Below are 13,006 nucleotides of genomic sequence, written 5' to 3'. Positions count from 1 at the left end.
CACAAACACCCATTCTCTGTAAACTGTTTATACCAACGTTTAATACACCACCTATCAGGAGGTTTAACACCATACTTCGTTCGAAATGCACGCTGAACAACTGTCGTCGATTCACTTCTGCCGTACATTCTCCATCTCAGCCATACGACTATGGAACGCGCTCCCCTGTGATCTGCGTCTTATCCGGAACCACTCAACATTCAAGAGTGAACTCAAGACTTACATATTAGGGACGGTATAGCCACCATTGTTGGGCCCCTCTCATCTCTTTCTTTCTCCTCTCCATCATAGCTTCGAATTTTACCATTCTATTTCTCTTCCTCTAACCTATCTACCTCTTCTATATCTCTTTCACCCCATTCTATCGTCTTATGTCTCTGCTTGATGAGAATAACTCACAAGCTGCAAGAATATAACGAGAAAATTCCCAACTAGCAATAGGACTGACATTCATAAAAGAAAAATGTTTACTTTCATATACATAGTCATTATTATTATTATTATTATTACTATTATTATTATTCTTGTTGTTATAATTAATTTTTGATTGTTATAATTATCATTGTACTACGTTTATAATCTCTATTTTTTTCTTAACATTAATACTGTATAACATGTAATATGTCCTTAATGTTCTGTAGAAACTGAAATTTGTTGAATCTGAGTATGCCTGGTTAGGTGTAAGAGAGGGCCTGAAGGCCCTAATCTTGCCAGGTAAAATAAATGCATAAATAAATAAATAAATAAAAATAAATAAATAACACAAAAAGCTTTCTGTTGAGCGGTCGCCATCTTAGCATCAACTGACGCTGACGCCTAGTCAACAGCGCCTCAAGCGAACAAATGTACAACTAAATGAAACTTTATAGCTCCCTTAATTCGCCGACAGATAGTGCTTAGCTCTGCCTTTTGTCGTTGCAGAGTTTTAAATTCCTAAAGTTGTGGTATTCTTTTTGAATCACCCTGTATATGTATAAGAATCGCGGTTGAATGCTAACAGTGACAACTGCTACCTCGTCTCCATAATGGATTATATTAAAACTGACAGTTATACTGCTAAAATATGGCATCGCCGTCGGGGAAGACATCAAGCATTAAGGCACACAGATGGTTCGCAGCTGTCAGTGTATCTTCGATTATTTCCATAGGTCCAACGCAAGCGCAGTAGAATATCTCCCATAGCATTATACTGCTCCCACCACCATGCGTTCATGGCAGGCTGCACTTTTCGAGCCGGCATGCACCTCAATGACGCCGTTTGTGGAGACGACCGTCGACGTAGTGTAGCAGAAATGTGATTCACCTTAAGAACTGCCACGTTTCCGTTGATCGACGTCGAATCCCGATGGTCCCGTGCCCACTGGAATCGTAATTGACGATATCGTTGGGTCAACATGTAAACACTTATGGATGCTTTGCTGCGGAGCTCCATGTTCAACAACGTATTATGATCTGTGTGCTCCGAAATACTTGCGTGTGCACCAGCATCATGCCACAGATCACCATCTATCCTACTTTACGGAGCAGATAACATACGAACACCACGTTCTGTGAAGAGTCGTGGATGTCCAACCATTTAGCGACAGGTGGTAGTTCCATTGCAGTTCTACCACTTTTCGTAGATTCTCTCGAGGGTGTAATGTGAACTTTCGACAGCTTCGACGTTTATCGTGATAAACTTTTGCAGGCTCTGCGTTATAATAACCTTCCCTTTGTCACAGTCGCTTATTTCAATAGATTTTCCTATTTGGAGCCCGTATCTTTGCTAGTGTGATCCCCCGTCCTTGTCCACTCCGATTACACACCTTTGTTAGGACGTCAGGAACCAGCAATGCCACCAGGCGTCTTCTAACGTCGCAGTGGTCAGTAATCATAATGTTTTAACTTATCAGTTTATATCTTAATGCACTACAATAAATGAACGTGAAACATAAAACTCAAAAATGAAGAAAATTGTAAAAAAGTGATACTGTCATAAAGACACGGGTTATAGGTGACTGGAAGGTAAACGAAGTAAAATTGCAAGCAGTTTAAATGCCATCCTCAAATTCTGTTGAAGATTACAGAAGGCAGGACCTTCTAAAAATTGGTGTTAATAGTGACCAAGGTAAACGAAGTAAAATTGCAAGCAGTTTAAATGCCATCCTCAAATTCTGTTGAAGATTACAGAAGGCAGGACCTTCTAAAAATTGATGTTAATAGTGACCAACATGTACATTATCTGATTGTGGGCAACATAGGGAAAAAATTAAGGTACATAAAAGCGCACAGCTAACATAATGTAAGCAAGAAACATGCGAAGAAATGCTGCAATGCCACTTCAGTAGTTTGATAAACGAGCATATGTTGTACCCCCACAACAAGAGAAGCAAGTAAGGTACGTGTGTGCAGTTTTCAGATCACTTACGATGTTTTAATCAAAAAACATGAAATATGTATGGGGACGAAAGACACGATTTTAGTAGTTTGATGGCCAGAAGAGCGGAAAATCATGGTCTTTGTTACTAAAGGATATTTCCTTATGCCTTATAACTGTTACAAACTGAAGCACATATAAAACATCCTGATAGATTAAATATGTATGCTGGACCGGGACTCGAACTCAGGACCTCTACCTTCTGCGGGCAAGTACCAAGACAGCTTCCCAAGGAGAGCTTTAATCTCGCCAGTTCCTCCTTTCCTACCTTCCAAACCAGTGCTGAATCTGGTAGAAAGTTTCACATCAGCGCACACTCCGCTGCAGAGAGAAAATTCATTGTGAAGCATATACGTGTTGTGGATTTCCACAACTTGATGCGATGTGCTGCACTACATGAATGTAATGTAAACAGTCGCTAGAGGTAAATTCTGTTGTATGAAGCGAGAAATCCTGTACTGGTGACGGATGGAGTACTACATTGTCGAGCTGTCATTTCATGAACTATTGATTTTTATATCATTTTCCCATTTTCTACTGATGACAACTTGAGAGTGGAAAATATGAAGCGAAGAACCTTTCTTTTAAACGTCAGGGTACCTATGGTAAGCTAGCTTTGTTAAAACGTTAATACTACCTCTTTCAGTGCTTTTGTCAGAGTGGGTTTAGCTATCAGTATCTAAAATAGATATTGGAAAGTACTCGCTCATTGCTAAATACAATAAATATGTGTAGTGACACGCTTGTATCGAAATTTCTTTTATTTTCTTTCGTTTTTTTTTTTTTTTTTTTTTTTTTTTGCATTTGAAAATTAAATCACTGATTGTGTAGAGTTGTTGTTCTTGTTGTTGTTGTGGTCTTCAGTCCTGAAACTGGTTTGATGGAGTTCTCCATGCTACTCTATCCTGTGCAAACTTCTTCATCTCCCAGTACCCACTGCAACCTACGTCCTTCTGAATCTGCTTAGTGTATTCATCTCTTGGTCTCCATCTACGATTTTTACCCTCCACATTGCCGTCCAATATAATATTTGGTATTTAAAAGTCACTACAGCAGCTCACAGAATGTTACTAGTTGCACAGTATATTCAAGATTGTTTGCATTAGTGTCTTTATGCATGATTATGAATGTAGTTCGTATTAATGGCTCTATGAATGCTTTTCTGTTGTTATGTTAATTTATTATTACGCAAATGCAGAGCTGGAAGATACTAAGTGATTGGCGATATCTACATTAACGTTCCAGTTAGGATATACGTAATATTGTTTTTTCTTCTAATATCAATTTCGAAATTTTGCTCTCAGGAGTAAAGTACGCCTTCCATGTGTGCTTATAAAAATTTTCGTTGTAAAACGGGGTTACAGTATCCGATGTGCCCGCTGTGGTTACTCGTAGTTTGACAGTATACTTAAATAGAATATCCCGACTGCCGAATTACAACGTGCTTATCTTGTGTGGCCGCTGTGTCCTCACTGCAGCTGCATTAACCTGAAAAAGGTCCTTCTGCTTAGCTGAGTGGTAACGTGCTCGCCGCCCATGCACGCGGGTCGGGGTTCGATTCGCAGCTGGGATGGAGATTTTCTTCACTCGAGGACTGAGTGTTCTGTTGTTCTCATCATCATTTCATCCTTATCACTGACGCGCAAGTCACCCAGTGTGGCGTCGACAGCAATAAGACTTGCGCTTGGCGGCCGAACTTCCCCGCATGGGGCCTCCCGGCCAACGATGCCGTACGCTCATTTCCATTTTACCTGCAGCTTTTATTCCAAAATCTTGTACAAGTTTGTGTCAAGCACAAAATTACAGATTTAGAGAGATGAACTCGCCACTGGTATCAGATGTAAATGTTGCCAGCCCGCATCTCGTGGTCGTGCGGTAGCGTTCTCGCTTCCCACGCCCGGGTTCCCGGGTTCGATTCCCGGCGGGGTCAGGGATTTTCTCTGCCTCGTGATGGCTGGGTGTTGTGTGCTGTCCTTAGGTTAGTTAGGTTTAAGTAGTTCTAAGTTCTAGGGGACTTATGACCACAGCAGTTGAGTCCCATAGTGCTCAGAGCCATTTTTTTAAATGTTGCCATCGTGGAGTATATGCAGAAAGAGGGTTCAATTACGGCATTCGTACTACCGAGTCAGTGTAGTCTTGGAGCACCAGGAAGCTGTTGTAAACGTTTGGGGCAGCCTCTATGGTGGGAATGAAAATGAGCGTACGGCATTGTGGGCCGGGAGTCCCCGATTCGGGGAAGTTCGGCCGAGGGAAGTACTTATTGCATTCGACGCCACATTGGGCGAATTGGGCGAATGATGATGAGGACAACACAACACCCAGTCCCTGAGCGAAGAAAGTCTCCAGCCTTAGCCGGGACTCGAACGCGGGCCCCTTGGCGTGGCCCTTTGGTTAGAAATGATAGTCTCTAACCTTACTACTAGTGCTTGTATTATACAAGTTTAAGTATTTTGAAAACTTTCTTTTCTTTTATTCTCAGGTAACTTCCGGCCACAGACATTTGTCTTTGTTATGCGGACACTTTACAGTGGTAGTTTTGAGTGGGGAGGTGTTTTGAACTATGGTTGCGTAAGATGCCGGTAGAGGTCGGGCCTGAACTACCAACGCCAACCGAAGCAAACAATTGCACTGTAGCCACTACCAAATGCTTTGTCAACGCCAATTTGCTTTGTGTTGTGGAATGCTTTTTTTCTTATCCTGAAATGAGTGAAGAGACTAAGCTTCGTGCGTAAAGAGAATCGAATGCGACTCTCACAATAAGAAAAGGAATCGGCGGTTTCTACGACCATTATGTCAGATCTGCTTTCGTGGAAACACAGAAAGTGAGCGTAGGATGGCAACCCTTCGAGAAGGAGGTGGTGCTTATTCCCCCGCACCGCTCCTCTCCGCTCGGGCAGTCAAACTTCTCGTTTGCTAACGGTCGCGGCTGACTGCCACGATATACTGTCCGCATAATATCTGCACTAGTGCTGCGTGTATTTTCTGTTGTTGTTGTTGTGGTCTTCAGTCCTGAGACTGGTTTGATGCAGCTCTCCATGCTACTCTATCCTGTGCAAGCTTCTTCATCTCCCAGTACCTACTGCAACCTACATCCTTCTGAATCTGCTTAGTGTATGCATCTCTTGGTCTCCCCCTACGATTTTTACCCTCCACGCTGCCCTCCAATACTAAATTGGTGATCCCTTGATGCCTCAGAACATGTCCTACCAACCGATCCCTTCTTCTGGTCAAGTTGTGCCACAAACTCCTCTTCTCCCCAATCCGATTCAGTACCTCCTCATTAGTTATGTGATCTACCCATCTAATCTTCAGCATTCTTCTGTAGCACCACATTTCGAAAGCTTCTATTCTCTTCTTGTCCAAACTATTTATCGTCCATGTTTCACTTCCATACATGGCTACACTCCATACAAATACTTTCAGAAAAGACTTCCTGACACTTAAATCTATACTCGGTGTTAACAAATTTCTCTTCTTCAGAAACGCTTTCCTTCCCATTGCCAGTCTACATTTTATATCCTCTCTACTTCGACCATCATCGGTTATTTTGCTCCCCAAATAGCAAAACTCCTTTACTACTTTAAGTGTCTCATTTCCTAATCTAATACCCTCAACATCACCCGACTTACTTCGACTACATTCCATTATCCTCGTTTTGCTTTTGTTGGTGTTCATCTTATATCCTCCCTTCAAGACACCATCCATTCCGTTCAACTGCTCTTCCAAGTCCTTTGCTGTCTCTGACAGAATTACAATGTCATCGGCGAACCTCAAAGTTTTTATTTCTTCTCCATGGATTTTAATACCTACTCCGAATTTTTCTTTTGTTTCCTTCACTGCTTGCTCAATATACAGATTGAATAACATCGGGGAGAGGCTACAACCCTGTCTTACTCCCTTCCCAACCACTGCTTCCCTTTCGTGTCCCTCGACTCTTATAACTGCCATCTGGTTTCTGTACAAATTGTAAATAGCCTTTCGCTCCCTGTATTTTACCCCTGCCACCTTTAGAATTTGAAAGAGAGTATTCCAGTCAACATTGTCAAAAGCTTTCTCTAAGTCTACAAATGCTAGAAACGTAGGTTTGCCTTTCCTTAATCTTTCTTCTAAGATAAGTCGTAAGGTCAGTATTGCCTCACGTGTTCCAGTATTTCTACGGAATCCAAACTGATCTTCCCCGAGGTCGGCTTCTACCAGTTTTTCCATTCGTCTGTAAAGAATTCGTGTTAGTATTTTGCAGCTGTGGCTTATTAAACTGATTGTTCGGTAATTCTCACATCTGTCAACACCTGCTTTCTTTGGGATTGGAATTATTATATTCTTCTTGAAGTCTGAGGGTATTTCGCCTGTTTCATACATCTTGCTCACCAGATGGTAGAGTTTTGTCAGGACTGGCTCTCCCAAGGCTGTCAGTAGTTCCAATGGAATGTTGTCTACTCCGGGGGCCTTGTTTCGACTCAGGTCTTTCAGTGCTCTGTCAAATTCTTCACGCAGTATAGTATCTCCCATTTGATCTTCATCTACATCCTCTTCCATTTCCATAATATTGTCCTCAAGTACATCGCCCTTGTATAGACCCTCTATATACTCCTTCCACCTTTCTGCTTTCCCTTCTTTGCTTAGAACTGGGTTTCCATCTGAGCTCTTGATGTTCATAGAAGTGGTTCTCTTATCTCCAAAGGTCTCTTTAATTTTCCTGTAGGCAGTATCTATCTTACCCCTAGTGAGATAAGCCTCTACATCCTTACATTTGTCCTCTAGCCATCCCTGCTTAGCCATTTTGCACTTCCTGTCAATCTCATTTTTGAGACGTTTGTATTCCTTTTTGCCTGCTTCATTTACTGCATTTTTATATTTTCTCCTTTCATCAATTAAACTCAATATTTCTTCTGTTACCCAAGGATTTCTACTAGCCCTCGTCTTTTTACCTACTTTATCCTCTGCTGCCTTCACTACTTCATCCCTCAAAGCTACCCATTCTTCTTCTACTGTATTTCTTTCCCCCATTCCTGTCAATTGTTCCCTTATGCTCTCCCTGAAACTCTGTACAACCTCTGGTTCTTTCAGTTTATCCAGGTCCCATATCCTTAAATTCCCACCTTTTTGCAGTTTCTTCAGTTTTAATCTACAGGTCATAACCAATAGATTGTGGTCAGAGTCCACATCTGCCCCTGGAAATGTCTTACAATTTAAAACCTGGTTCCTAAATCTCTGTCTTACCATTATATAATCTATCTGATACCTTTTAGTATCTCCAGGGTTCTTCCATGTATACAACCTTCTATCATGATTTTTGAACCAAGTGTTAGCTATGATTAAGTTGTGCTCTGTGCAAAATTCTACCAGGCGGCTTCCTCTTTCATTTCTTAGCCCCAATCCATATTCACCTACTACGTTTCCTTCTCTCCCTTTTCCTACACTCGAATTCCAGTCACCCATGACTATTAAATTTTCGTCTCCCTTCACTATCTGAATAATTTCTTTTATTTCATCATACATTTCTTCAATTTCTTCGTCATCTGCAGAGCTAGTTGGCATATAAACTTGTACTACTGTAGTAGGTGTGGGCTTCGTATCTATCTTGGCCACAATAATGCGTTCACTAAGCTGTTTGTAGTAGCTTACCCGCGTTGCTATTTTCCTATTCATTATTAAACCTACTCCTGCATTACCCCTATTTGACTTTGTGTTTACAACCCTGTAGTCACCTGACCAGAAGTCTTGTTCCTCCCGCCACCGAACTTCACTAATTCCCACTATATCTAACTTTAACCTATCCATTTCCCTTTTCAAATTTTCTAACCTACCTGCCCGATTAAGGGACCTGACATTCCACGCTCCGATCCGTAGAACGCCAGTTTTCTTTCTCCTGATAACGACATCCTCTTGAGTAGTCCCCGCCCGGAGATCCGAATGGGGGACTATTTTACCTCCGCAGTACCAGCACAGCAAGGCCGTTTTGGTTATTGTTACAAGGCCAGATCAGTCAATCATCCAGACTGTTGCCCTTGCAACTACTGAAAAGGCTGCTGCCCCTCTTCAGGAACCACACGTTTGTCTGGCCTCTCAACAGATACCCCTCCGTTGTGGTTGTACCTACGGTACGGCTATCTGTATCGCTGAGGCACGCAAGCCTCCCCACCAACGGCAAGGTCCATGGTTCATGGGGGGGGGGTGTATTTTCTAGGTTTAGATATTTCGAAAATTTTTCGTTCTCGGTCAACTTTTATCTCCAAAAATTTGCCTTTAGCTGCATTACTGGTACGTATGTTCAGTATATTTAGGTATCCTTAAATTTTTTGTTCTCAGATAACTTGAAACCGACAGTAAGAAGAGAAGGTGTAAAAAAATGTATAAGCACATAAAATTCCTTTAGGTCTTCCCTCCACAACACGAGGAAGGCTACTCGAGTGCTCATATGTGTCAACCACACAGAATAAATATATGCTAAACATGTTTAATTTGCAGCAACAAAAACATTAAAAATACATTACTTTCTTGGATGATAAACGTCAGTGTCATACATTGGAAGATGAAACAGGTTTTGACAGAGTGAATATGAGGCAGAATTATTACATAACTTACTTTCCTTCATTTCTGTGAAAGATGAGTGTGTCAAAGTGCACTTACTCCATGGTGGGACAATATAAAGCAAAAGTGAAAAGATTTTATTTTGAAAAATTTATTTTTAAAGCTTTTACATTCCATTACTATGGATACTGGTGTCGTGTATGGGTCCAGTTGTTGGGTTTGGCTCCAGAATTCAGTGGCCATACTTTCCGTAGCCCCCAAGTCCTCCAAAGCCACCGGCAGCTCCGCCATATCCTGCAGCAAGGCCACCACTGTAGCCTCCTCCAAGACCACCGCCAAGGCCTCCTCCGATACCACTGTGGCCATCGCTGACGACGTAGGGCACTGGACGCTTAACGACGTAGGGCTGAGGAACTGGAACGGACACTGGGGTGGGGACCTTGACAGGGACGGGCACAGGGTTGTCTACAGGGACAGGGTACGGCTGTGGTACCTGGACAGGAACAGGCCGGTCCACAGTTACCGTGAATGGGACCTTCACAGGCACTCGAACGATCCTCTCCACAGGGACTGGGACCCGGACAGGTATTCTGTTGACAGTGATCTGTGGCTGTCCCCCTCCAATGCCGGACCCGATGCCGCCTGCAAGGCCGCCTCCGAGTCCACCAGCGTATCCACCTCCGTAGTCACCTCCGTAGCCGCCACCGTAGCCGCCTCCATAGCCGCCACTGTAGCCACCTCCCAGACCGTAGCCGCCACCATAACCACCCAGTGAACCGGAGAGTCCTCGCTTCTCTTTCACTGGCTGCTCCTCCTCGGCTAAGACGGACAGGGCCACACCGCACAGATACACGCACACCTGTTGAGATTCAGATATTTGTAACCGAACCATTATGATGCTAAGATTGTGGATACAAATTTGTAATATTATATGCTTAAACACTACTGATACGTTCTCATTTAGCTGTAGAAGCTACTTTTATTGATATTTGTTGACTGATTTACGTGTCGAACTTGTTTCTATTGCAGAAAATCAGTTCTAACTCAAAGAGTTATTGTGTATGCAGTTAAATTTTCAATAAAACTGTGAAAATTTGTAAATATTACGACATTTTGCAACCCGGCAAGAACTATTTCTTGAGATTATGTCACTGAAAAATACGTGTAAAGTGCCCCTAAGTATACAAAGTATCTAATGGAACCTACTTCCAGCTATATGTACGGGAATTTTGAAGAAAGGTTACGCTATTTCAATGTAACTTTTACAGAATTAATTCTTTACTGCGAGATTTCCTAAGTATTACATTTTTGATTCTTTACTGTCCTTGCTGGTGTGTGATATATCCAAATAAACGAGTACTGCCGTAGAATACATCAATATATCAGATTTCCTTCGGTTAAAACCTCCGAAGACGTCTTTCACAGACGCAGATGAAAGTTTGGGGAATAGTTTTATAGATCGACCACAGTCTCTCAGCCCAGAAGATTTAATTTAAATGACAATGAAAACCTACATAGTAACATTATACAAGATTCTGTCCGAAGGGAAAAAAATTAACTGACAATATTTTCACTCGTGCGACTTATAATTTACAAATAATTTGATGTAAAGATCACTCTCGCTACTCTTTGCTATTTTTTAAATACATTTTCGTACAACAACCGTAAGAGCCGTGGCTGCTTGAAACGAGCGTGTACTCTGACCACAGTTTTATAGTGCTCAGTCTCGTATCAACTGTAGTTTTTGGTATAAATAGCCTGGAATCCTGTCGTCAAGGAATTATGAGTTCCGATGCCAAGAAAATATCGTACAACTGAGCGAAACTAAACTGCAACATTAGCCACCGTTAATTTCAACTTCTGCACATTTCTCAACAATTTTGATAGAGAAATGTCTGTGTTACATCATTCTTTTGTTGTTCATAAGACATCTGAACTGATACTATGAACAGTACAAATTTCAGTTTAAAATGGTCATAACTGCTTTACTATTAAACTACACAAAAATGCACGAATATCATACAGCAAGATACCTCTCCAGTCGCCTTTTCTTATATAAATACCCGTAAGACTGCCAACTTTACATACGACTTTTTGATCTATTTGCAGTTTGTCTATTGCGTATTGAGCTGGGGACCTAGAAACGACGAAGAGGCTTCGTCCCACCGTAGCCTTCAGTGGTTCGGTCCACAGTGGATATATTCAAGCATTAATATATATATATATATATATATATATATATATATTATTACTATTATAACGATTGTTCCCCCTTAGGAGAGCGATTGAACTTGAATTCATAATTTCATCTTCGGATGTTTTTCTTCTTTGCTTCCCAAAACCTCCTCATCCTCTCAGAATGCTCCTTCTTCCGTTCCTCTGTCCATTTTTTACCAGGCTGACACGATGTTCTTTCCCCAAACTTCACACTTGTGATTTTATGCCGGCACTCGGTGCGATCTTCGAGATTTTTTATGTTGATCTGCTGTAGATCCCTCTGGACTTCTTTCAGCCATTCCGTGCCACATTTACTCCTTGTTATAATATTGAATAATTTCTTTGCTGTTCTGGAGTCTTCCATCCTGTATATATATATATATATATATATATATATATATATATATATATATATATATATATATATATATATATATATATATATATATATTCAAGCATAATATCCATCATGTGATGTTAGGATCAATGATGGACGTTCCTGAAAGACTCATTGGAAACAAAATCTTGTTAAAATAATGAATATGTGCTTAATAAGTTTCACGGTTTTCTGATAGAAAATATGTAAGAGAAACTACGACAGAAAGTGAGGGGTTGTGGCGCTAGTGAAACTTGAAGTTATTTACCTATAAATCTGCGTGTTATAGGTAGAGACATCATTACAAAACCTTTTATCCCACCTTCAAGCAGGAAAATTAGAGCATGTATTTCACAAAATGTTGAAAGTGAAGCCATGAATGATACACTGAAATACTACTTCACTATCTGGCTGACGAACGAAATGTAACTGAAAATGTGTGCAATTCATATTCAATATTTTAGCACCATATATCAATGATGTTAAAGTATAGTATTTGATTTTCACTTCTCGAGCTGATGACTACCTCTGGCTCCTTACATCGTAACTATGTTTAAGATCTGTAGAAAATGGTAGTTTTGTTACGACACGTCTCCATCATTTCTTTGCGTTTCATGAATGCCTCTCGGATGACTGGCAGTCAATTTTCTCGTCTATAGTTTTTATTAGTCTAAGCTGAACTGCAGCGATATGATAGGGGACCGGTATCTGAAGCATTCACATTCATCACGCGAGATGATTCATTAAATTCGAGGACCTGTATTATTGAGGAAACAAGTCAGATTAGCCCAAAAGGAAGTGGTTAACATAAATTAGATCAACTACTGGGATGGCTGACAGAACAACCTGTGGTCGAAATCTTCCTCTACTGATCTAATTTTAACAAGAAAAACGTTCTAATAATCTCGACGTTAAATTTATGTTGAATTTTAATTTATATTTTTATTTCTAGGTGTCTGTCGGAGGAAGTATTCTTGTAATTGTGTTTTCGTTGGCCATTAGGCCCTTTTGCTTCGAATGCCTGATAGTTCAGATTTTTCAGCATTTTTGTCACGATCTGTCTTGGCTTTGTATTTATTCTATAGTTTTACAGGAGACGCTGTCTAATGCCAAAGATGACTTTATCCAGGTTCCATCCTATAAACCTTCATTTGGCCCTTCATTGTATTTTCTCGATGTGCTTCTGGTAGTCCTATTACCTTGGAGCTCATATCTAGTGACAGAAGTGCATTACGGTTCGTACAAGCAGTTTGTACGGTATCTGTTATCATCTTACCTGAAAGAGGTTGCTATATTATCGCAAGAATGTACCGTCAGTACTCACCAGGATCCTCATTGCTGCTTGTGGGTTCTTCTGAGAGCGAGCAATGACTGATGCTGTTGCGAGGCGGTGGTGAGCTTTTATACCTCTAGCAAGCTAACGTCCGCCTGCACCGTGTTCACCACAGCACAATTACGGCGTCCTG

General features: G+C 41.1%; 1 protein-coding gene across 1 annotated transcript in view; it reads right to left on the bottom strand.

The window, feature by feature from the left end:
- Positions 1 to 9,079: 9,079 nt before the first annotated feature.
- Positions 9,080 to 13,006, bottom strand: part of LOC126235516 (uncharacterized) — a 40,575-nt gene continuing 36,648 nt past the window's right edge. Inside the window, exons 3-4 of the mRNA XM_049944234.1 lie at positions 12,865 to 12,957; positions 9,080 to 9,806 (exon numbers count right to left, since the gene is read on the bottom strand). Of these exons, the coding sequence (XP_049800191.1) occupies positions 9,180 to 9,806; positions 12,865 to 12,957 (720 nt within the window). The 3' untranslated portion in view covers positions 9,080 to 9,179. The remainder of the gene's footprint in view (positions 9,807 to 12,864; positions 12,958 to 13,006) is intronic.

Source organism: Schistocerca nitens, chromosome 2 (assembly GCF_023898315.1).
Source record: "Schistocerca nitens isolate TAMUIC-IGC-003100 chromosome 2, iqSchNite1.1, whole genome shotgun sequence".
In the NCBI taxonomy this organism is placed as follows: domain Eukaryota; kingdom Metazoa; phylum Arthropoda; class Insecta; order Orthoptera; family Acrididae; genus Schistocerca; species Schistocerca nitens.
Note: the sequence above shows the minus strand (reverse complement) of the source record. Positions and strands in the feature narration are given on the sequence as shown.